Raw genomic sequence first — 27,574 nt, forward strand, 5'->3', positions numbered from 1 at the left:
ATTAAGCGGAAAATCCAAATATCCGTTAGCGTTTGCAGACGATTTAACGTCGAGTTAACGTTTTATATATACAGTATGTAATGAAACTACCGAATTTTCTTGAAATGGGAGGAGAGAAGAAGGCAACCTCTGACTGCAGGTATAAAATTTTCATCCAGTCGATGCAGCAGTTGAAAAGTTATTGACGTTTTAAAATTATCCCCTTTTACCCTATTCGAATGATTCTGAAATTAACGCAAAGAATGGAGAAAGTGGAAAAACGTGTGACGAGCTGACCACGAAAAAGAAACAATTATCGATCATCTGGTCAACACACTCACTATTTTATAATTCAACTTGGTTATCCAATTTATTTCAGAGTTAAATAACACGTTGTTATTACACGTTTTAATTAATAAAGAAAAGAAAATAAGTTATAATTAACTAACTGATTTTAAATCATTCTTCAATACTATAAGGAGAGGCTTTCATATGAGAATCAGCAATTTGCTAAATTCTCATAAATTGAAAATAGTGCGTCTTATTATTCGTAACTGTTTCAAGCAGTGTGACAGTATCATGAGTAATATGATACTTTCTTTTTCATTACGTTAATTTAAATTTTTTTATTTATGATAATTTTAACTACGGATAATACTTCGAATGTTGTGATTTTGTAGATAAAAAATGTAATAAAATGGTTTATTTAACACTTCGATAAATTTAACAACAGAAATGTGCTGTGATACGATCGATAATTGTTCCTTTTTCGCGGCTGGCTCATCACTTGTTTTTCCACTTTCTCCGCTCTTTACGTTGACGTCCGAGTCGTTTGTAAAGGTTCAAAAAGGTGATTTTAAAACGTCAATAGCGTTTCAACCCCTCCATAAATTGGAACGAAATTTTACACCTGCGATCAGGTTGCCCTCTCCCCCCTCCTTCGTGGTCATGTTTCGCGAAAGTGTGGTCGTTTCGTTTCACACTCTGTACACCTTTTTTATTTTTCACTATTCACCGTTTGAAGAATCGAGTATTGCCATATAATTTGAATAAAAAATGTTTAAGATATTGTTTAGATTTTTTGCTAATGCGAAACTCGGGCTTATTGACCGCGTTGCAATTTATCTAATCCTAACTCCCTTGTTCCGGGGAGATGGAGAATTCACGAACACACTGATACACGAAGCATTGTGAACGTAAATGGTGGTCGAGGTATCAGTTACCTTATTTCCTTCGACGTCAGGGTATTATTCAGGATGAACGTTATCCTCAACTGGAAACGATTTGCCTAGTACGTAACGTTGAATATAAAAATAACCAGATTAATTTGCAAGTGGTTTCAACGTGAAATTAATAGAATCGTGTAATGATCAGCGTAGAAAATATTCCAGACCTGGGAAGCCCTTGTAATAACATATCATTTACATCTATTAGGTGAAACTTTATTCTCCATATCATTTTCTCTTAACTAAATTCGTAATTAAACTTGGAGGTAATTGAAATTTGAAAATAAAATTAACATTTTAATTGAATCCCTCTAAATATGCTCGAACAATTTGCATTTTCTGCTTTTTATTTACGCCAAATTATTTTTCACCTACTAGACAAATTCTTTATCTCGCGCGTCTCGCTCGATATACTTTCGAGAAAGCCCACACAGTTCTGTTTAAAAACTTGCTGCGTGCAGCTTTGTTAAGTATTCGAAAAATAAAAGTTACCTTATGGAATTATCTATGAAATGGCGAAAAGACACAGAATATGCTTGCAGTTGAAAATTTCGTATACTACTGGGTATGTTTAAGGGACTACATTCAGCACACCTGGTTCTATAATTTTGTAATAGAGCTTTAGTATGAATTTATATGTATATGGATGGAGGAATTTTATCGTATAATATTTGATTAACTTTAATGAAAATGAGTTATACTTTTAATACAAATATTTTATTTCGTCATTTTCATGGAATAAAATTACATTGCTAATAAAATTCTGCTATACAATCATAATTGTGACATTTCTGCAGAGCGGAGTAGTTGTCAGATAAAAGAAGGTTTTCCTCTATTGGGACATAAAAATCCAGCAGAAAGAAAACTAAATTTAATGCTCGATCGGAACAGTCGGGCACAAACCTATTCGATTAGACGGTGCGCCCCATTTTTCTACGTGGCTTCCATTTTCGGAAGTGACCGTTAGGATCGATTCTCGCAAAATTTACTGCAATCCTTCCTCCTCACGGACAATCGTAATATCTCTGGTATCACCGCACACGATCGATCCGAAAATCGATCTTCGAGTCCCGAAAAGCGAAATTTTATCGCGCTCTCGCTAAAATTTCTCGTTTCAACGTATAAAGTCATCGAGCGGAAAATACAGGCTGGATCAGTTTAGGTACACGCGTCATGCATCGCGCGATACTGAATTTATTTTTGATCAAAAATATGACTTTTAACGAGATTACAGATTTATCTTAAAAACCGGATTCATTCAAGCTTTTAATCCATGGCGTGTGTGGTCAATAGTGTTGCAAAATGAAAATTAATTGGGTATATTGATTTTTTTACTTTTAGCGAAATGTTTGATACTCGTGTCAAAGTCAATGTTATATAAACAATGTATGGATATCCTAGTGGAAATTTAGCTATAGGCTTTAACAAGATCACTAAACTTTTGCAGGACGTTGGTAAAGAGAAAACTGGCCAGAGCCTTGTCAGATTTATAACGCTCTGACTAGTTAAATTGTAAACAGTGAAGCAAAGTTGGCGCTGATTAATTTTCTTTGTTAATTTTAATAGTCTTTTCAGAAGTTCACTGATATATCGAGTCTAAATATAAAAGTTTTACAATTAATAAATTATTTTTCTCAAAATATAAGCAGCTACGTAATACAATTACCATAACTTCATTTATTGAACAAATTTCATTGCGTACATATCTATAAGGCCGTTATATAATTTATTTCGCATATATTCCGCATTCATTTGAGAAAACAAACTACAGAATTACACTTTTATTCCAATGTCGGTATTGTCTTACTTGGTCTTTTGTATAATTAATACAGGAAAAAATCGTTTTTTTTTTTTATTTTGTCCTACTTTATGGACTAACAATTAAAACAGATTTTACTAAAACCACCAATGAAAAAATCAAAGCCATTTACATTGCCTATTCAAAACCAAATATTTCGTCTCATTTTGGTACAAAAACTTCGTTTACAGAATGTACACCTGTAATCAATATTTTATATCGCGATTCCTGGAATAATTCTACATAAAAAAAAGTTTAATACTATTTTTTTCTACGCGTGCCACTTTGGAATTATTTAATTTGTTTGTTTAATTAATAATTTTGTTTTAGCTATAAGAACAACGTAAAGGGCAGGTACGTCTGTCTTTATTACCTTATAACGTCCACTCTTTATTTTATACTGTTAACGAAGAGAAATATTAGCTAATATCAATTGAAAAAATACATAAATTAATAAATTCAAGGAGCACTGTGGTAATAAGAAAATACCTCATTAAAAATGAAAAATAATTCACTTAAATTAAGAGAGCATTGAAGATTAAAGCTAATTATCGTTTCAAGAAGACAAAGAATATAATTCAATATTTCAGATATTGAGAAAATTATTTTCTTAATAATAGCTTAATAATCCTTCTCTTGGTGAAGCAGCTTTATTGGATAGACTAAAAAAATTCAATAATTCAAAAATGGTACCTGATGGGAAAAGTTATATCAGACTTTTTTGCCTAGAATTATTCAAAGAATCTATATTTAAAATATTGATTATCGACAGCTGTATATCCCATGTATGCATACATAACTCATAAGATCCTAAATGAATGTGTCCCTTAATATCCATAACCTCGTTAACACAATATTGTCCATGTAACTGATTAGCATAAAATCAGTATCACTTTACTTATAATTTGTCTGCTTGTTCAGGTACTAAACACAACACGAAAAAAACTGAGCGAATGTCTACCAGAGTAAAAGTAGGATGAAAAGGTATCGAGCATCATCGCAATGGCACGATCAATCAAGCGGAAGCTGCGTCATCTTTAACTGCGTGGGGACTGTAAGAAGAAGAGGATCTGCAAGCAGCGTTCCGCCTCCCGCAAGAAGACGAGTCACAATTTATTTTGCACTATCCTCGAATAAGAATCCTTGATATCCTCGTAACAAAAAAGAACTCTACAATTTATTTCTTCGTTTATTTATTATACCTTGTCCCCATCCTTTGCATTCCTATTTCACTCGTTTTTCTCCCACTTTTTCTGTCTTCTCGCTCTCTCTGAAATATATAATATTTATCTGTTGACTGCAACCGCACGTCGATTATTTTCATTAACTTTATTACCACTTGTGAATTTATTTTCAATTTTCATTCGCATTAATTGATTTCTGTATCGGCAGTCTCGCCAATATTCAATATTACGTAGTTTTTTTTTTTACATAAACAGCAGGTCACCGGAAAGAGGAGTAGAAGAATGGTATGAGTGCGTGTTTATATACATATGCGAGCAAATATCGATTTGCAGCATGTATCCGAACCAATTGTAGCGTTGTTTGTCGTGGATGGAGAACAATGGCTGTGGAAGCAAGCGAGCAACAGGCCCTCCGCCCTTGATCACCCTCTGGGTTAAATTCGTCGTCTGACTAAAGCTCTACTTTTCTCCTTCCTTCCTTCCTTCCTTCGTTTTTCTTATCGCATCTTCCTTCTTTCTTTTGTGTGACTCCCCCCTCACCCCTATCACATCTCACTTTCTCTATACACACACACACACACACACACTTGACCGTACGCTTCACATAACCCTGTCGGCAACTGAAACTATTCCAGCAGACAGCTTTCATCCAGATATTTCGTATAGCTACCTTATATTTTTTCAGACAATGCTCCTTGGCTGACACATTTTGCTATTCTTTATTTTTAGGTTTTTATTATTATTCCATTAATAATCATTGTAACCAAATTTTTAAACATTCCTACACACGATACGAATAAGATTCTCACCCATGTTGGTCCGGGTGGATTAATAAATAAAATTTCCCAGCACTCTAAAACGAAGGAAAAAGTGTTAAAAAAATTTGTTTGGAATTCTTGTGTGATAAAATATACTATTACTATAGTATGGCGTCAGCATCGAGTAAACTGCAGGTGTGGGCGGATCTCGAACTTTCAACCCGAAGCAATGGCGCAGAAAGGACTCTGTATCCAAATAGAAAGGGGTGAATGTTGCGAGAAAACGATACATAAATTTCCTTCATGCCTTTTCCTCGATATCACTCGTATAATGTTTGATAAGCGAACCATATAATTATATTTGCGTTTATCAAAAGCTTAATCCACCTTATTTAAGGTCTCTTCTCCAACGAGCAATAATATTTGTAAGAAAGAAGAAGAGTTTTGAGAGATAAATAGGTCATAAAGAGTGGATACATAGACGAAGCGAAAATTTAGGAAATGCGTACAGTGAAACCAAATAATTTCGCGGTTGGCAAGCTCGACATTGCAGTGGAGGAGGAAAAATGCTTCTGCCGAAAGCAGAAAAGCTTCTTGTGCAGAACGGGGAAAGAATGACTATGTGTTTTAGGTATAGTGGGAAGGCAGAACGGAGTATCGAGCTGCTCGCCAAGTAACACTCGGAATCGAATGAATGAATCGCATTTTCCCATTCTTCAAACGCTCCCCCCTCCTACCCTGTCAACCCTACTGTCTCAACATTTCCTGACTCGCGGAAAAAGCAATGTATTTGTGAACGATAAATAACTTATACATATATATATATATATATATATATACCAGATATTAGAATTAATGTTATATTACTCTAAATAATACAAAAATTAAAATCTTACATCTCATTCCTATTATTTCTACAACATTTAGTCCCTGAGGTATTTGAACCCTGTGTTTAGATGTAAGTATACTATATACGTAAAATACCTATACACACTACTGCTACAGTGTGTTGGTATATACTCTCTTTGAACGCGATATAAAATGCATCAGACTGAAAAATAGTAAATGGACGATATTGGCCAAAATAGGCTTAGGTATAGACGCTCCTTTATTGTAACTGGTGAATATTGTAACAGCCTGTACACTATACATTTCGCGCGATACAAAAGGGGAGAAAGGTGTAATGTTTCACTTTACGATGGTATGATCGCACCAGATTCTGTTTCGCGGATTTCCAAACGGGTCTGCGCGTATGCATAGAAAATGTGAAGTGAAATTTACGAGCGCGCAAGAAACTATGCTCCGAAGATGTCGACTATGTCGAGTTTTAGGGACATTTGAGGCGATTATTTATTCGGCGAGCAGATGGTTATCGCGGTGGGTCCGGTGAAAATTTTACGCCTGCTGTTTTTCTACCGCAAACCCACCGATCGATACACCGATCCACAAAAAATTCCAGCGAAAACCATGTTTGATAATACGATACATTTGAATCATTTTTCACCGCGCATTGTTATTTCAACGTGGTCGGATCCCATCCGCTGAAAACAAGGAATAACATTGAAAATCAGTCGGACAAAGAGTGGAAGAAAAATGAAAATATTTGGTGGAAATATTAAAATGAAACAGTGGCTGATGGCTGATAGTTCGATATGTGGATGGAGATTGAGTAGAGTCGCACGTGTAGCAAAGCGTAATGAAAGTTTAATGCGAAATTGTAATCCACTCTGCTATTGCCGTGCGAAGGTTGAAGTAGTTGTACCGTTTCGTGATTATTATTTAGAAGGGCAACCCCTGGCGTCCTTTATTGTCGCGCAGCTTTATGGCAACTGCTGTAAACTGGATCTGAGATTTATCGTGTTTTGTGAAAAGGCTGAATAGCACCTTGGCAGCAACGTGCAAAACCAAATGTACAGAAAGTACTTGGGACATTAACTCAGTGTCCTGGGGGTATTAAAGAGGAAAAGATTTGAAATATTTCGCGAAAAGACATAAACAATGAGAGTCTGTAAGACTGGAGGAGTATATTACCGGCCGATGGTAAAGAAGGTATCGATCTGCTACGTTAAGGGAAGATTTCATGAAAATTTCCCAAGAGCAATGCAAAGTCTGGTCTTTTAAAAGATGAAACGTGAATGGTTTAGTATCTTCTGTGCTCGCCCATCCCCCCAAAAGCTTGAGCAGCCCGATCGAATGCGAGAAGTAAGAAGTTAAATTCTCTGAATCTTTCATAGATGTTTCGCAATAAATTTTAATACAAGGAGAATGAGAGACGAGAGAGCGAGATGGATGGAGAGAGCTATGGGATCCCCGCTTAGAAGAAAAATGTTTTACTCACTGAACTAACGTTTTACGTCCTTCATAAAACATTATGTTTGCAGTTTTTCGCTCACCTCGTCGAAAAAGATTACACATACAAAGATTTTTTTTCTTCTAATGGCTATAGCACTCAGTATTTTATATTTCGTTTAATTCAGTAAACGAAATTTAATAAACTAGAAGGGTAGAAAATTTGCGCTTTAAGATTTCATTAAATGTTATGGTCAAATAACTCAAATCCTATATATATATATATATATATGCTATCAGTAGAAAAATACCCTTTGTGGATTAACACTAGAATTTGTATTCAATTGTGAGGTTTAGTTATATGTAAATTTAAGTGATAATGTAGTACTACTGTGGCACCTTAAAAATCAGTGGAATAAATACGATATAAGTTTGCCTTTTCGAAAATTGTTTGGTTAAAAATATTCATTTCTATATTTTAGCTTGCATTTGACTTGTTTAAACAGTTCTGAGTTAACGAAAACTGACATTCAATTAGATTAACAAATCAGCCCAGATGTGTACTAAACTTTTAAAGGGAAGAAGCAATTCAAACGGAGAAAGCTGAGACCAAAATAAGCGCTACGAGTATAAAGGCGAATAGTGGCTGGAAGTGGTGTAAAGTAGAGTGGAGTTAGCGACATTCGGTGAGCATGTGGTATTTGGAATTGTAAATAGGGGCAAGCGATGCATTAGCCCATGAAGAAATTTGGGAACGCTTCCAGCGTGCCAATGTGTAATGCTCTGATTATATACTACACGTATAAGCTTTTCTGAAACCCTCGCACTTGAATCCTAGTCAAAGATTATTGCTGCCATTTTGCTTTATAACATGCAAAAACCATTTATAGCAAAAAATAATAATTTACTTAAATATAACATATAGAAACAAAAACTTGAATTACTGACACAACTGGCACAATGACCTAAATTAAAAAAGTTATATTGAAATTGTCTTCTTAAAAATTCCTCGATATAATAATTCAACTGAGAAACAAACATTTTTTTAAAACTTGTTAGTATTAAATAGAGAAATATTAATGGAATAAAAGTAGTTTTTATTATATATAAAAATTAAATTACCAAATGTCTATATAATTAAATTAAAATGAAGCTCTATAAAAAGTTATTGGTACAATTAAGACATACGTGAATCTATATTTTTTATGAACAATTTTCCTCCATGTATTATTTATGAACTTCGATCTGATATGACAAATGGCGTACAACAATAATTTAGAATCAGAAATTGAAAAGGGGAAAGTATGCATTGCAAAGTAGGTTTGAAAAAGAATGATATTGAAAACTTAATTCATCAAACTGGAAAGTAATTATTGACAAAATCTGATCTATATTCTTTACCCTCTTAGAAATAACTACGAATTAGTTATTTGAATAAGAGAAATTACTTGTTTACATCAGATTTCATTAAAACTCTCTTTGTATCAAAATATATTTTTTCTGAAAGCGTTGTTCCAAACACTGCAGAGTATTTCTCGACGATGCTAAATTAAATTAAAAGCCAATGACAAAAGTAATTCTCTTATGACTTCAAATCAGTAACCAATTTTCTACCTATCCATAAAATTTACTCGAGAATTCTATAGCATCGATTTCATGCTTGGAAAAAAAATTACAGTCTCCGCAAATCAAAATGAGCTAAAGATATAAGTAAAAAAGTTTTTAGAGAAATCTATTACTTATTCGGCATTTGTTCTTACACAACAATAAAAGTGAATAACGTGATAAAAATATATTCATTAAATAAGCACATCTATAAAATTGCTTAAAAATGAGAAATACTCGTGAATAACAAAGAGCCAATGGATTCTAATGAGGTAGCGTAATTATTCGCAAAGAGAACATTTTTCTTAGTAACAAGAGCTTTTTCTACTGCCTCTTTTTTCATTATCTTCAATTTAACTTTCGCAGTGCATCAGAGTGTACGTAAGCTTTCAAGGTTATAGTCGAGTTTAAAATATATTAACGATTTATTAAAAGTGGTAAATTTATAATTTAACGAATAATATTAGCATGAAGATATTAGCTTTGAGTTTGAGAGAAGTAAGGGAGAATTACGAAGGGGTAGATTTTATAAAGTTTTAGCAGAGTCGTCCTTCATGAGATAGTATAAATTATTGAGTAGAAAATCGACGCCTAAGTAATAATTGAGGGCTAATATCACGCAATCTTACGCTTCAAGCTACAAATTAAACTGTGGCAGACTGGATAGCGGTAAATGCCCATGGGGACCGAAACCAAGCCAAAGTCCACCAAAATTTATGAGCTTTCGTAGAGAATACCTGCTGTGGAAAACATATTTATTATTCAAATGCTATTGTTATTTAATTAATCATAAGGGAGAACGCGATAACGTTGGATCAAGAGGAATTTATATAAATGCTTTAATGAAAAAATGGCTTCCCACCCCTATAGAGATCTGCTTTATTTTAATTTGGATAAAGCTCTCCTATGGGTACTATTAACATATTTTGCCCAAGCCTTTTAATTTTCAGGATCTTCTGGGGTGTCTCGCGTATTCTTTGACCATTCTCGTAATACAAGTTTTGAGAGCAACGGGGAGCAGATTGGCATGGCACACATTGACGAAATTACTTAAGTGGCGTGTACATATGTGCACAGACGGAGTAAAGGGGAGGGGAGAGACTTGAGCGAATATTACCAGAACTCGCGCAGCATCCATATTATTATTATCATAATAATCTCACGTATGAATTTAGTTAATTTAAACCAACGTAATTATATAATCCCCGATAATTACCAACCAATTTTGAACGATGAATAGGATGATCCGTCTTCCCATTTCCCATTATAATATACAAACAACTAATTAGCTAATCTAGAGAGCACTGGGATTGAAAATATTTGCAAGTATCGTATGGAATATTGAATTCCTTTACATTTTTCCATCGATCACAGGTATTATTGCTCAAGCCTCGGTCATCCGCATACGCAAACCACCAGCTGAATCCTCGACGTGTGCACGCGATGCGGGCAGTGCACTAACAAATCCAGCGCATGCAATATTTGCATTATTAACAGATCGGCTGTCACGCAAAGTTAGAACCATAAATATTGCAAGCATTCTGCTTGGGTGTCTAAAGCAAGCACTTTGCTGCCTCTGAAAATTTGATATTCCTGTCAAAATTAAATAAATCATCCTCTAGTCGAACGATCAAATGCACTCTCAAAACGGACTTGGCTTTATTCGCTAATACTCTACCGATATTGAATATTTTCCTTAAATTAAAGTGGATGTGGCATACCATGGGGAAATTGTGAAAGGTCTGGAATGCGAACGAATGAAAAATCTCAGGTATCTTTGTTAAATTAAATAAATCATCCTTTAGACGAACGATCAAATTCACTAGGAAAACAGGCTTCGCTTTATTATATCGCTGATAACTATACTTTGGCTAAATGAAAGTGGATATGGTACCGTGGGGATATTCTGAATGGTTTAAAATGAGAATGGATGAAAAACCTCAGGTTTGTTTCGTAAATTACGAAGAACTTTAGGAGCTGGCAGGAGTGATGCATATTGATGGCGCGGGATGACTTTTGAAGCGGTACCAAGGGGATTATTGTATTTCTTCTTTTCAGAGTTGGTAGGTCGTGCGAACCCAACTGGAGGGGGAAGGGGGTAGAAGTTCTTTTCCAGAAGACTGGCCTTCCCTATAGCGAAGAGTCGCCTTGGCAATTTTACGAAATTGCGACGCCCGATTTCACGTCGTTTCACAGACCTTATACCGTTCGCATTTCCGTCGCCTTTTTCCGAATACTTCAGGTTTCATTTAACTGACGAAAACCAGGCCAGATTGAGGAGAGGAAACGAGCGGTGGGATTTCGAGAAGGATTAACGAGCTGAAAGTAGAAAATTTATGGATCTGGGGGAAATACGTACGCGCGCGGATCCTTTGATTTCACTTCAGGTACTACTTGCAACATTCTATAAAATCTTACGTAAAATGTGCAATTTTCTAAATTAGTAGCACGATCGTCCTCTTATAAATTCTTTTGCATTACACACACGCAGAAGAAATTTGTTTAAGCTAGCAGCTGTGTGTGTGTGTGTGTGTTTTTTACTCTTTTTATCGTAGTCCACCACCATCTCTGGTTGTCTCGTGAAAAACTAAGCTCAGTATAGAGATTAAGCTCAGGACTGAGCTTTCGCATTATTTGTCTAGGCTAACACTACCGAACGGATATAGTAACACTCATTTACTAGCCTCGTCCGTTTGTACTTCCACGTACAAAACGTTTAATCCACGTTTTATATCAGTGGACGATTGTTCAATTATAACAGTTTTTCAAAGTGGATAATATAAACTAAAAATTTGTATTTTTATTTAAAATAAAAAAAGGATACCAATATCGAATGTTCGTCAAATCCTTTATTTTTCGATGTTATTTAAATAAAATTTACCTAATAGATATGTCTAAGTATTAAATAACATCGGAGTAAGCAAAAATTTAATTATATATAATTTACAATAGCATAAAAAATTATATTAAATAAAAAGCTGCTCAATTATTTGCACATTTGAAGGATCAGATTTTATTAAGCATTCAGTCGTCATTCATTTAGAATAGCTGAATTGTTTGATTGTAAGCGGAGAATACAGCACAGTGGATAATGGAAATGTGTAGGTTTTTAGAGAGACCGCGCGAGGCCATAAAATTATTGGATGATTTTGCGATCGACTGCGCAATGGATGGTGGAAATGGGTTGGGGAAACAGGATGCTAGAATGGCGTGTCAGTGAAAAGGTAGACGAATTTGTTTCGACTAAAGTGCTTGAAATTAAATTGGAATCGACTAGTCTAACAAGCATGCGTAACTAGTTAAGGCCGATGCTCCTATTTGAATTTGCTTCCTACAGGATCTATATTAGTAAAAAAAAAAGTCAATAAATAAATAAAAGAGGGACAAAGGGAGAAAGAAATGAGATAGAGTGAAAAAAAAAAAGTTCGACTCACCCGAGCTTTTGGCGTCTGCTTCAGTCCAATGGCTGGCTGACTCCTGTTGCTCTGAAACGGAAAATAAAAGTCGTTACTGCGCTGCAGTCTGAAAAGCAAGTAGGACTGCTTGGACTAAAAAGGGAATGAAAAAATGGCCAACGTATCGGTCAGTGGAAATAGTGAATATTCTTTTCCCCCAAGGTTTTCTTTCGTCGAACATTGCACGATCCACGATAAAAGCTCGAAGAATCGCGAAATAGTTCCACGTTATTTCTATTATAAATTTGACGAGTTGTTTCCTTTTCGAAATTACTATAAGTTACAAATGTTTCGGTACATAAAAACAGCTGACGCTTTCACATTGCAAATACCGTTTATTCTCAAATGGTCGCTCGTTCATGGAAATATATTTTCGAAAAACCGTAGACACAACGAATTGTTAGCATATAGATAAGCTGTTTTATGTTACAATCTGGACATACAAAAGCAATTTTAAACATAATTTAATAAAAAAAGAAAATCCATGTTCTTTTTAAACAGTATCAACTAAAATAAGATATGAAAACCTTTTACACGCTACATAGTTGACAGCTTTCGCTATCTGCAATTCAGAAAGCCGCTTCATTTAAGAGAAATTCATGAAATTCAGCAGATGAAGTTTCGTCAAACGAATAAATTATTTTTTCTTACTGTTAATTTCTGAAATAAATTCTGGAACCATAGCAGTTTTTAATGGAGCTAATATAGAGGCCTTTGAAGCGAGTCGTCAGAAATCCCTGCTTCGCACTTGAAAATTCAAAGGATTGTCGTTCCAAAGGGATAGAATCTAGAGGTGAAATTTGAGAGCGCGGTTATGGGTGTCACTTTCGAATTTGAACTCGAAGTGTCTCGGGATTTTTTAAATAAATATACACGATAAATCAGATATCGAGCTTATTCCATTTGGATATTCCACACTGTATAAAAATAAGTGTGTGAAAAATCGTCGCGATAGCCACGATCATTCGGATGCATCGACATAGATTGAGGAAGGTCGATTGCGGATGGGGAGGGGGGGGGGGGTGGGGAGTGAAGGGGTAACATAAATATCAAACCGATCGTGCAAAAACCGCAATCGTTTCCACCATTTGATGCCCGCGCGCGACTGCCTGTTTCCGGATGGAGCGGCGGCGCGGGGGCCACGAATAAATCCGCTCTTCACTCTAGAAGAGAGGAAAGCGCCGTTTTGTGACGTATCGTACCGAAGCTATAAACGATAAAACGATAAATTCAGCTGGAAATGTCGATCTGTACTACAGCAACGTCGAATCGTCATTGGTGGAGACCCGTAAATCTTAATTATGTGTTGTTTTGCCTTTTTAAACGCACGTATGCATGTGGGAGAGAGATCGCGGCGATAAATTTAGCTTTAGCCTTTAATTAATAGCACACTGTGTACAGTTACTGCAAATTATCAACACGAGAATCATGCGAAGTAAGAAAATAATTATTGTGAAAACTAATTTTACCTTGGTAGTCTCTCGGGGTCGTTGGAAAAAAAAGAGAATAAAACCAATCAATATTATCGTCATTTGCAGAGCAACTTGGTTTACGAAGCAATTATTGCGATTTAACGCAAAGCCATAGTGAATGGATTTCGATACTCGAGTGAATTTCAGCAAGAGAAATGAAGATTTTTTTTCGTTCTTATATATAGTATTAGTCTCGATTGATCAGGCCAAGATGAAATTGGACTCCTGGGTAAAAGGTGGGCATTATTTTTTTTTCATCCCTTACGAATTATACTGCTTGATTAAATTAGCGTAATCTCTGTAGAAAACGCGCAATCGATTGGGTGTTTCCGAGGAGTTTGGGTTATATGCGAAGCGAGAGTTTTTAGTAAAGAAAGACCGGATATATTCCTCGCACAGCGGAGAGAATCACCCCCTGCCCTATACACTCACAAGACTGATAATTAAGCGGTTTATCTCGATTAATTCCGAATAATTGCGCCCAGCAATTAGTCCAATTACCGCGATTGTCCAGCGAGCCGTGAGTCGTATTCTGGCCGCAGCCAATATTCTCATTGGCCAGAGTCTCCTCGTTTTAACCGTAATGACTCTGTCATCCTTTAAATGGGTCCTTGCTTCTTTCTTTATTAAAATTCAACTGGCAAGAATCACGCAAGAAATTATTTTCATTTACGGGGAGTCTTAAAAGTTATTTATGTTTAAAGCCGCGAGCTAATTTTTAACTCAGTGATTATAATGCTTGGAGAGCTGCTGGAAGAAAACATTATGCACGAGTAAAATCTTGATGGCTAAACAACGACAGCTGCGCGTCATCCTTAAAGCGTTCATTTCTTGCCTCTATAGTGGGATCATCTGATTCTCAAGCGCCATCATGGGAGCCATGCGGAAACTGTCGTTTGCACTGAGCTTCCCGTGATCATTTTCCTTAACAGGCACCATTTTTTCACTTAAGCGATACTACTTTGAGCGAAAATATAACTTTTGTAGGATGAGCGACAGGACCACTCTCTCTCTCTCTCTCTCTCTCTCTCTCTCTCAAATTATTTTTTGTAGTACAGTGTTTGAACAATTAAATGTAACGTAACAAAAAGTATACTAATTGAAAAAGCTTCGATACTTCACGAAGGGATTGTTCAATTCAAGTGTATCTGTAGTTATTACATTATACTTTTATATTTGAAAAAAAAAATATTCCGGAAATACTATGGTACTGAAAATTAAGTAATTTCATAGGAATGTAAACAATGGAGCAACGAACACACAGAACTGTGATAATGAATTCTATTTTATTGTAATATTTTCTCTCTGGTGAGAGCTCGAGTAAAGATGTGTAACAACGACGAATCTATATATAATATTGAAAATATGAAATTTGTAAAAGGTGATTATTAAATTCATATATAGTATTTTATATCGAGAGCAATTGTTAATAAGTTTGTAAGGAAAGTGCATGAATTGAAGTAGTAGAGATTGCTTGTAGTTCAGCTAGAGGAATTTCATCGAGTACCATTGCCATAAAAGAAAGAAATCGTGCGCGTAATTCAAATAATCGTTGCAGTAAACGTCAGTTAAGGTAGGTAGAATAGCTGTAAACTCGATAAAAGTTAATGTTAATAGTCACATCTTGGTGCGACCATTTCCAGTAGTTAAGGCCTTATGAAGAACTTTTCAAACGATAACTTTAAAGTAGAATATAAGAATTGGGCCTTACAGACATAATCGTTCGACGAAGGTATCGATTATTATCGTACTTGCATAAATTTTCATTCCAAGAATCGTCATTTAATCGAAACGTGGCATATACTACGTAATAAATATAGTTATATATTAAGAGCTAATCGTTTAAATTAAATACCGTAAAATCGCGGTGATAGAAATTTCAATAATCCAAGGAAAGGGATTTCTTTTGATGCATCTTAAGAAGCACCAAGAAATTAAGGGTTTCCAGCGAGCTACTGGCATTATACTTACAGATGGAATATCGATTTTAGGAAAAAATTTGAAATTTAATGTGGCTCTCCTCGCCCATGATGCCCCTTCTTTTTTTATGTAGCTCTAACGAGAGTTTAATGAAACAAAAAAAAAGAAAGGAAAAAAAAGTGAAACGTTTACCGCAACCGAAGGGCCATTTTGCGGAAAACTAGTTGGAAAGTATAATCGAATTTTGTCTTTTAGCTCTCGAGTGAACAAAATTTCACACGGGTTCTAGTCATTACGCCACCACAGCGATTCGGATCCATTCGATGAATGAACGAACTTGAACAGTAGCGAGTAAAACAAAAATTGGTACTAGGTAGAAATTAAATTGACAAGCGAAATAAAAGTGTTGAAATCGCATCGAATTTTCACAATACGTTCACGGCAAATAAAATTTCAAAGTAGTGTGCGTAATCCTGACGCTTTTATTTTCTGTAGAACCAGAATCGACTCTCGTCTCGTTCGCATCTCTTGGGATAAGAATCTAACGGCGTTCAACATCCACTTTAAAATGCAAAACGTCGTGTAGATTTTTCATGTACAAGGATACAACAAATATTTCGAAATTTCTTTAACCCCGAATTTCAGGATTTTTGCATATAGAGTATTATGCGAAATCTCGTCGAAGCTGATGAAATATAAAGTACCTTTGTTATATAACTAGAGTGACATTAGTCTGCAGAATTAATAATAGAATTTCTCGTTAAAAATCTAAAGATATTACATGCAATGTAAAGGTTTTATAGGATGAAGTATTTTAGATGCATCAACGCTGAATATGCTTCATTGAATCTTTAAAGCGTGGATGAGAGCTAAAGAAAAAGGAATAATTCGAAAGAAAGCTAGAATGAAACGAGTATATATATATATATATATATATGTACTAACTAAGGAGAAAAATTCGTTGGTGCAGTGCATCCAACTATGAGCTAAAGTTTCTACAGAACCACTTCCTTCTAGTCATCTTGTCTAGCATCGAAAAAACTTTGGCGGTAAAACAAACCGATGCAACTGTGCGAGTCGCTAAGGCCACTCGCTGCTCGTTAATTCGTTAAATCGTCTGCCATTTACGTTCTTCTTAAAAGGACTTTTTTACATTGCTGTTTAAAGTGCCACTTCAGCGAGAGACGTAGGCTAAAAGCACAAATACTTTTCTTTAATTACAACTCAGAATTTACTTCCCAATATACAAATAGGTGTACGTACAGCCTCGAACAACAGATTCCAATAAATAATGATTCTTTCAGGGGAAAGAATACTTGGCAATAAAATGAATTTTACCCAACGCAGTTTGTAATGAAAAACGAAGCCACGTAAGATTTCTGAAAACATGAGAGTAATTCGCAAAGCAGAAGAACAAAAGGTAGTGAATAATAGTTAATGTTCTTTTGCCGCAGTCGGCAAGCTGAAAAGGTTTTATTATATTTTATTCTACCTTTGTAACACAAAAGCTACGTAATTGGCTACTATAGTTTTGACACATAACTGGTGAAAGCCAAAAAGATAATACCTCGATTAAATAAGGTTTTTGGAAGACACACCGTAATTACAATTCCACGAAAATATTGTTGAAAATATATTTCCAATTTCAGGTAAATTTATCCTCCCACTTTTTATGCATCGATAATTCAATTCCATTTTGTATGGACTTGAAAAAGTTAACTCTCGTGTTTTACCTCGTGTAATATACTTTGTTTCAACAATTCTCTCTATTTTAGTAAGCATTTCACACTTCTCGTATATTAATATTTATTATTTATTTCGTAATTTAATGTTTCATGTTTCTATACTTATAGTTAACACCATGCATACATTTTAAAATATCAGCAAGGCCAATTAAAATGACGAATGTTGTGCATATAGGCGGTGGAATCAATGCTAAAATAATTGTTCCCATCCGAATGGCTATGTCCTAGTGTATATCGAAACATATATACATACCAACCAATAAAAATTTTAATCCCTTTCATCCATTTTACGAATCGATTTTTCTCCGGACAGCTGTTTCCATTTTGAGGTTTTGCAATATTACAATCGAAGGTTTTCTCTCATTTTGCTTCGTGATTTTATATCGATGATGGATCATCATGCACCAAAGAAAATAGCTTTTCGCCACACGTAATTTACAAAAGCAGCATTATTTTTAAAATCCTCGCAAAATTTCTCTCATAATTAGCATTAATTCCATCAAAAGCGCCATTACGTATTCTGCAGAGTTGTTCGGATTGTGGCTCTAAGCCGTAATTAGAGTTTCCATCGCGTCCTTACTTTCGTATTCATCTTGAGATAAACTAGTGGTTTTTGATGCTTTTTTTATTTGAAATAAACCAGGAGAAATGCTACGACCACCTTATTACAGAGATTTGTTGGCGAAGGGAAATATAATTATAAAGTAAAAGGATCTTATCATTAATAGTAATTTTCATTTTATTTTACGACTTTAATTCAAATAAATAAGAATAAATAAAAACAGACAGACGACTGGGCAGAGACCATCAAGGTATTCGCAGGGTTGTTTATCCTTGATCGTGAAAACTCAATTAAAATTCTCCAGCTTCGGATAATGTTAGCGAAGCACGGTTAGTCAGCAAACAAAACCATCTACAGCCTTCGATTCTGACAGATTCATTGTTCGACGGGTTTCACATGCTGATTTCCGACAGGTGATTACTGAATCACAGCTAGACTTTCCATGCAGCTCGATTCTCATTTTAAGCGCTTCTCTTTTTCCATTTAACACACCGTTAAAATTAATCTTTCCATTAAAATGATCACAGGCTTTTTCTGGCTTATTTCTTCCACCTGTTTTCCATCACAAAACCGCAGATATACAATTAGTATATCTCTTCAATTTCTTTCATCTTTGTTTACTGCATTTACAGAAAAGTTAAGTGATTTTTCTATCATTTCCATGACAATTGTCGTATAATCTATATATATATCAGAGAATATTTAGAGCTTCGTAATAAACGTATTTAATTATTCCTCGCAAAGTATACATAGTCTCTCTCCCTCTCTCTCTCTCTCTCTCTCTCTCTCTCTCTCTCTCTCTCTCTCTCTCTCTATCTATCTATCTATCTATCTATTCCCCCTTTCAGAACTATTTCGAAATATATTTCGAGAAACATCCCCATTCAAGTTTACTTGGGAAATACTAATAAGGCTTTCCAATTCTATTGAAATTCGACAGTAGGATGATTGTTTTACGCAATTCATTTCAGTTGATATTTTACGTTTTACTTTGAAATACCCTAACAATGCTCCTGTTCTACTTTGTTTTCTTGCTAGTGGACACTGAAGTATCGCGTTTAAAGCTCTCTCTCTCTCTCTCTCTCTCTCTCTCTCGTCTCTTGTGCTCATTTTATCTTATCATTATTGCCACTTTTTGTAGCTTCCTTCATTTATGAAGCTGCACCAAATCTATGAAACTACAAACATTATACCTTCTCCACGTTTATTGTCACAGTAAATAAATTTAAAGACAAATTATATGATACTGGTTTTTCATTATCTTTTTCAATTAAAAAGCAACCATCGCGATCATGTTTTTGCATCATAAATAAAAAGAGAACAGCAAAGCTCGAAAGAAATATCTAATAATACTGAACAAGATAAAAATCCTATATATTTTACAGATTATGCGAAAATTATGTAGACCGTGTAGCCTTTTGCATAGAATGATAAAAATAAAAAATGCACATATACAAGTCCGAATGAGTGAAACGATTATTTAAAAATATAAGCCAATGAATCTATTTACCGCGTATTTTGAAATGGTCGAAGCAAAGTTAAAAGAATAGCGTTCTAGTATATCCTCCAATGTAAAACCGTAACCCGGCAAAATTTATCATTCGCGTAGCACTTATTCCACCAAAAATATTTGCAGACCGAGCAAATAATCTGATAAACGCTCGCTAGTCGTTTCTTTTTTCATGCGCGAAGTAATTAAATTTTATTACTGTACGCTATACTCATCTCACGTTTTTCAACGAGCCCTCAATTTTTCGCTTCTCGACATTCCACTCAGAGTATCAAAATGCGTGTCACAATGAGAAACAACACAATGGCTGTCGAATATAAAAAAAATAATATAACAAATGCGACTTTAATCTTTAACGTTTTAATTAATCTTTTTATTTTATCGCGTCATTATATTCTAATCCCTCAGCTTTACCCAGCATAGAAGTAAAAAGCGCGCTCGCTTTTAAAGGTTTCAGCAGACTCGTTCGTAATTAATCCCGTTATCTATGCTTCTTTTCATCTTCTTGTAAATTCAGCTCCAACTGCCTCATTCGTGTCCCTTCGACTCGTCCGTTCACACTCGTGGTCATGTTACCCCACCACATTCCACTGTTGGTGCAACTATAAAAATATCTCACCTCCGTTTTTCCACTGTCCTTTCGTGACCATCAATTATTCAGCTTGCTTTATCCATAAAAAGAAAAGAAACTCTAGCCTGTTTACACGGTGCATGAAATTCAATTATGGAGGAAGCTTTTAATATATTGGGGGCTTTCCTTTATTCCAAGGACACCTCACGTGCGCCTCGTTATCTTCGCCCAATGTCGCTCCATTGTACAGTTTTCCTCTTCTATGAGCTTTATTCTGGATTACATGAATGAAAGCACAGACTCACTCGTACACAGACACTATTTCATCATGATGATACTTCCTTTTTCAAGCTCCACTAGGCGTTTCATCTCTGTCATTCAAGCTTCTAAGCCACCGAAAGTTCAATCGTCTCAAACTCATTTACCTGAATACTTTTTCATCGCTCTTTTAAATCGGCCAAACAATTACGCAAGCAAAAAAAACTATAGCATTTACGAGAAATTAGTCTCGGAGTCCCGTGAAAGAACAAGCTATATGCTGCAGGACAATGTAAAAACGAAAACGCGGAATTGGATAGAATTCCTTTACGATTTCAAGTTTTGAGTGTGGTTGGAAATAGAAATTCAAGTTGGAAACGTAGTATTATTTCCTGGCCGAAAGTTTCGGTGAACAAATTGAGCGTTGCGCTACTGAGCTCACGACGACGACAACGACGTTATACGTTTGAACGAGAGAATTGCTAAGGCAGAAAACAAGCGAGCATCTGTCGTATAAGATATCCTTTGGATCTCCAGAATTTCTTGGCACAAATTACAGAGTTCAATAAACTTTGAAAATGTTGTCAAATTATACAAAATCGCAGAGGAATCAGACATTTATCTAGGTTGCTTAGTTGTAATATTACATAAATAGATGAATTAGTAACTTTTATGTTTATTCAATTTTCTATATTTCAACGAATCCCCTTTCTGCAGGAAGGGGAGATTCTCCGTTGGCAGAAGAGCGTCTGAATTTCTATAACTTAATGTTCGCCGAGGCGCTGTAGCAGGGACTGTCAGCAGAAAGCTGATCTCTATTCAAGAAAGTTTCAAGGAAGCTACACGCAATTGACCCATTCAAGCAACTTACATTAAATGTAACTTGCTCAAATTGTATTTCAACTCGAATCCCAAGTAATATTATTTATAATAATTAGTTTCATTACCGAATCAATCGACTGGTCCAATCAATGGGCGAACAAGTGGTGGGAGTAATGGATCGAAAAGTTATTCGATAACAGTTTGGACAAAAATTAATTAGCTGCTGTAATAGGTCCAAGGGTCTTAAACAATATTTTTAATAGCCAACAAAGTTAACCACAATTCACCAAAATCGTAATGGTTCAACTTTTGTCACGGGTTCCTCTTTGTAAACTCGAGTTTTGCCGACCCTTTCAAGTTCGCACGCTTCTTTTGCAAAGTACAACGTGTTAACGACTCCTCATGCATAATTCAAAAGGACGCAACATTTTCGAGACTCGATACACGTGGAGCAGATCGAAGCATGCGAGCATAATTCAATTGGAAAGAGAAAAACTGACGGCCACGGACTCTCAGGGAGATCAAAAGCGTTACCATGGAAACGGAATGAGAAGAAAACTACTGACTCGCAGTCAGTAAATTATATAAAGCACAAGCTCTGCCTCATTAAACCTTTTCACTCTCTCTCTCTCTCTCTCTCTCTCTCTCTTCACGCCTCCGCCACAAATATTATATGCGATAAAAAACCGCGCTACCAAGACTGTGAGAAATTCAATGATTAAAAGAACTATTGCTTAATCATAATCACGTGTAACACCTCTTCCTCGAAACATAACAGTATATACACGTTCGAAAAACTGTATGTTACAAATTTCCTTTGGAATACAAAATGATTTGAGAAATATACACGAAGCACAATTAATATTCGTCATCACTTATTTCTTAATTGCAACATAATTGGTCTAGTAAATTCTCTATATAGCATCGAGCTATGAGTATATACTTAATGCATTTATTCGATTATTTATAGAGTCGAACACACATAGTGTATACACATATATATCGAAGCTGCAATCGAGTAGCAGACGTCATTACTTTAAAAAAGATACTGGAGTAGATGCGCACCGATAGGAATATTTTTTTATTCATGATAGGATCGGAAAAGTCGGAAATAGTGGAATAGCAGGGAAGGAAAAGTGGAACGTCGAAGCGAGAGTTGAGCCGTGGAAGCAGGAGAAACATCAGCGCAGAATCCGGGAAATAAGCCACACCAACGACGACATTGGGACTTTTCAGGGAATGGTGAACGTGAACGTCGCGTCGCCTTGGCGTAACTCGATCGCGAAATTGACTTCGATTCGTTCCTCAACCACGTGCCTGACTCTTCCCATGCACCCATCCAACTGGGTAATGGTGGCTTTAAGTCATAGGATCTTCGTATCGTCAGATTTTATCTCGGCCAAAAGCCAATTTTCCAAGACGCTAAATCCGCGCGTGCCAATTATTCAAATGACTCTTCGGAGCATGCACCGAACGAGCATAGTCGGGTCTCTCCTTACTTAAATTTTACAATAGTTATATATATATAATATTTGCCAGCTAAAGAGCAAACCAATGAGTTTCCTCGTATATATATATATATATATATATAACTCGAACGTTACACGTATGATTGATTCCTCTTTCGAAAATCCATAATACCAGTTGTAAATGGCAATACGTATTTGTCCTCGTAGCTGAGTATAAGTATAAGCTCAGACAATTTCACCGCGATAGAGAGAAAGCAGCAGTCAGAGAGGAATGGAGACGAGACTACCGTATGCTAACACTGCTAACCCAGTTTTACTGAAATAACGTCACAATCGTTGAGCTTTGCTGCATGCTTTCACGGAACGTTTACGTTACGCGCATAGAAAATGTATACCACATTGAACTTCTGCAAACTTTTCCACGCGGAATACACTTTAGGCTAGCTTAACTTTAAATATGAATATATATATATATATATATATATATACACATGTTGGAAACTACGCTAACTTATTCAAGTACTAATACACAGAATAATAAATTAAGTTTCAATCCAAGGTGGTTTTCGCATGTGCAGGATGGTTTTTAAAGTAGACAATAACAAGAAAAAAATACACTGCTCGAATGGAGTTTCGACGGAAGATGTTGAACAAAGAGCATAATTTATAGTTGGAGACGGTCTTTCGTAGATGGAGATAGAAGGAAGAGGGGGGAGAGGAGGTTGTCGTAGGTCAAGCCAAAGGCCGAGTGGAACAGGAATTACACGGAAAAAGATACACCAAGCCCGTAATGCAATTTTCAAAGATAACATTCAGTTTTTATAACTAACGAGCTTCCACCACTCGACCATTGCAAAAGAAACGAAGAAAGAGTTATCATCATTCAGCAGTTGGAACACTCCCTCTTTTTTCAAGCTGGAAAAAAGGAGAAAAGGACACTCGACTACACATGCCACTGTGTTGTTTTACCTCAGCTTCCGGTGATTGGATGATCAGCGACGTCCTCGGCGGTTTTTCCGGTGGTACCTTTTTCAAGGTTCCGGTGAAAGAGCTGTTGATGTTGCTGCTGGGTCCTGTACAGGTCGCTTGCTGAGACTCGTGATTATCCAGCGGACACTGGAGTCTGTGGAATTGCGAAAACGAACCGCGCGAAATTTCAGCCCGATCGAACTGGGGAAGACAAGGCAGGGGCATCTGCGACATGTTGGGTATCGGAAGAGAATTGGGATCGTTGTCGAGGTGCTGTCGCGGCGATATTTTCTCGCAAGTCGAATGGCAAGCTTGCAAGCTCGTGTGGGAAGACTGATGATGAATCTGTCCGGATTGATGCTGGCTAGATTGACAGGGCTTGTCCGATGAGACATCCTGATGATTGCACAAGGGGTTGACTTGAATCTGATGAGTCTGATGAGTGGCACCCTCGCTGTTGCCCGATGAATGGAACTCCGACCTTTGGGCCTTGTCGTTATGATTCTGGGTCTGAAGAGACTGCAGTCGTGCCTGGAGATCGTTCTGCTGATGCTGAAACAGCGCCACCTTGTCGAGGATCTGATTCTGATTCTGAAGACACTGTAACTTGGCCTGAAGATCGCACTGTTGACGCTCGAATTGGCTCAACTTCTCCGAAATCATGTCCAAGCTCTGCTGATTGTGCAGCTGTTGCTCGGATTTTTCATTCTGAGGGTCGAGCTGGCTTTGGAGATTTTCGTTCTGGCTTTTGCTGTGAGTGAGGAGATTGGTCGACGCGTTTTGACTCTTACGGTGGCTGTGTATGATATGATCCACCTGTTCAGTGGCCTTGGCGCAATTGGATTCTCCGAAATCCGTGACGATCGTTAAAACACTTTTGGCGGAGTCGAGTTTAGCCTCGCTCAGCGCCGGGTACTGATGACAAAGATTGGGACTGGCCCGTTGGGAAGGAACTCCGCTTATGATCGCGGGGCCGAGATTTATGACGCTACCGCTAATGGGCTGCTCGTCAAATTCCTTCCTCGACAGCTCCATGTGCTTGGTTAGGTCGGCGCTGACGTGACGCAAGTGACGACGTTGTTCCATTATCGTGCTCTGACTGATGTTCGGTACAGGCTGGAACGCCGACTGTGACATCCTCGAATCCTTCCTGTCCTCCTGCTGATAGATCCTGGGATCACGTCGCTCGTCGGACTGATTGCGCGAGCGTGGACTGGTCGAGAACAGAGGATTCTGCATCATGTTCCTTTCCAATTCCTGTCGTTGTCTTTGCTCCGCCCAAATAGCCAATTCCTGTCTGGTCTTCTCGAAGGTCTGATTCACGAAAGACGGACTCTTCGAACTCGAACGATCGGAAGACGTATCGCGAATCGGCACGAATGGCATTGGCGACCTTCTAACATCCTCCATCCGTTTGTTCTCCACATTCATGGGTGATCTCCTGTGCTCCTCGAAGTAATCCGATCTTCTATTCTCCTGAGGCATCACCACTCTCTGATTAGGACTTATGCTCTTCCTGTTCTCTTGTCTCGTATCGAATACCATCGGAGAGGCTCTTAATCCCGGATCCAATCGTCTTTGATCAGTGGGAAAAACTGTGTTCGCCATCGCCTGTGTTTTTGCATCCAGGGAAGGTTTCCGAACCGGTACCGACATTTCCTGACTCGTCTCACTGGGAAATGTAAATGTTATCGTGTCGTTTCTCCTTTGAAAACTCGAAGTAACGTCGATCGACGTCGACTTCCTGTGCTCGTTCCTGGCCACGTACAAACCACACTCTGACACGATACTATCTACCAGCTTGTCCCTAACAAGTTGATCCTCGTTCGTCTCGACGTACAAACCATCCTGACGAGTTCTCGGGTTTTGATTAACAGCGGTGATGTACCTCCTGTCTGGTCCATCGCTGGTTAATGGGCCACCCTGTACCATAATAGCGCCATCCGCTCGAAGTACCTGATCCTGAACAGTGTTTTGCCCATCGTACTTTCCCTTCGGCAACGCTGGCACATCCATACTGGCAGATTTCCTGTGACCTGGATCATGAGTGATCTTCGAGTTCCCCCTGGGCGGTACCATTGGTTTTGGTCCCCTATTGGGCCTCTCCGTACTCGCTATCGCGATCCCATGACCCACGTTCTGAGCTATTGGTTGGATGATGGGTTGAGTTGTTGGATACTGGCCGAGTTCTTGGGAGAACCTTTGAGTGTTGGGTGACTGCTGTCCAAATTGCTGACTAGGATATATAGCTGTATGAGGATTGAACGGCACAGGATTCATCACGGTCTGAGGATACTGACTGTAGGGGTACTGTGGCTGACCTGTAAACTGGGCATAACCGGAAGCCTGAGGTACCACGACTCCGGAAAAATATGGCGGCTGAGGACTGGCCGATTGTGATGGTAATTGAGACCCGTGCTGAACCGTGACATATTGACCTTGGCCCGTAAATACAGGATTAACGGTATTGGTCTGGCTGTAGAGAGAAGGATCTCGATAGGTCACGTCCCTGGACACGTAGCCAGCCCTCTCGTTATATTGATTCTGCTGAGGATAGAGGTGGGATCTAACCTCGAACTGACCCCGTATCTGAGAGTACTGCGTCGGTTCATAATCCGTGATGAACTGCGTCTGTGCCTGAACCGGTACAGTCTGACCTCCACTCTGAGACACGTACTGAAGTCTGTCGTTGGATTTCTCCTGCTGAGGGTATTGGCCAGGCGGCAATTGACCTGTTAAGGGATGTCGATCTTCCGGAAGACCGGCGATGGACTGTCTTCTTCCAAGGGGATATTGGCCAGTCTGCTGCTGAGCCTGTTGATCCTCGCTTCTGTGGCTGCTTTGTGAGTTTTGGTGTCTCTCCTGGGCAAACCTCTCGTACTCCATTGTACGATTCTCAAAGCCGTTTGAAAGGTCAGCCTTTTTTTTATCGACCGGAGCTTCCGCGCGGCCATTTTGACAGGTTGTTTGCTGATTCTCGGTTGCCCGGCCTTCTTGGCTCTGATCTTGGGTGGCATTCAAGCCACCGGATCCAGTTTGCGACATGCTGCTGGCCCCCACCGACGGACGTCCGCCGATGTAGCCGAGTATTCGCCCTAGTCCACACACCGTGACGTCTATCCCAGCACCTCTGCGTGAAAATTTACAAGAGTCTCGGTCGATTCATGTAGATATCAAGCGATGTCTTCGTCCAGTGACCTTCCAGTCTAGTCGCTCTCCGTCTCTCTTTTCCTTGATTTTCTTTATTCATCCAAGTCCTTCCTGAAGTTTCGCGAAATTTTTTTATTTCACATAACTATATATAGAATCGAAGTTTGCCGTTGCAGTTTTTATTCGTTTTGTTACCAGCGCGTAACGTTTAAAGTTATTGTAAATCTTCCGAAAACGTATAAGCACCAGCAGCAGCGTATAAGATCATCGATCACCACTGATCGACTATCCAGTAAAACATTTATCGGCTTTCCTTTTTTGCCCTGTTCTCTTTGGATCACGAGACAGGCAGCCTAGAGTCCTTTCTCAGCAGGTTTTCTTTTGCTTTCTGGCGCGCTCTTCCTAGACTTTTCACGACGAGCTAGTCTCTTCTGGATAAAACTAGTTTGCTCTTCTTTCTACGTTTTCCTCCTCCCAGTCTCTTTCGTAAACACTTGGTGCATTGGCTCCAGTCGAAACCACCCTCCTTCCGTTCTCGATTTCACGTCTTCTGGTACAAGTTGCCGCGTGTGTAAAGTTGTCTAAAAAAACTTCATCCCCTACACTCTCAGCTTCCTTATTTTCTTCAGCTTAAAACGTACGAGTGTATCAGTTGAATCATTCCTACGATACTATATCCAGTACAGTCTTTGGGATTATTTTATATATTGACTCTCGATGCCTAGTAGGCTTGACATGTAAAAGCTTCGAAACTTCTTATACTCGTATACAACATGGTAGCATAAATGTGAATTTGATTCCTCGCTTCTATCGTATTCTTTCGTTGAGCAGT

General features: G+C 37.6%; 1 protein-coding gene across 1 annotated transcript in view; it reads right to left on the reverse strand.

Moving 5' to 3' along the window:
- Positions 1-27,279, reverse strand: part of LOC136783469 (uncharacterized) — a 211,430-nt gene extending 184,151 nt beyond the window's left edge. The window contains exons 1-2 of the mRNA XM_066743661.1: positions 23,593-27,279; positions 12,274-12,324 (exon numbers count right to left, since the gene is read on the reverse strand). Coding sequence (XP_066599758.1) covers positions 12,274-12,324; positions 23,593-26,637 — 3,096 coding nt within the window. The 5' untranslated portion in view covers positions 26,638-27,279. The remainder of the gene's footprint in view (positions 1-12,273; positions 12,325-23,592) is intronic.
- Positions 27,280-27,574: the final 295 nt, after the last annotated feature.

Source organism: Prorops nasuta, unplaced genomic scaffold (genome assembly GCF_024137725.1).
Source record: "Prorops nasuta isolate Cenicafe-Biocafe unplaced genomic scaffold, Cenicafe_Pnas_1.2 PNAS00033, whole genome shotgun sequence".
Taxonomy (NCBI): domain Eukaryota; kingdom Metazoa; phylum Arthropoda; class Insecta; order Hymenoptera; family Bethylidae; genus Prorops; species Prorops nasuta.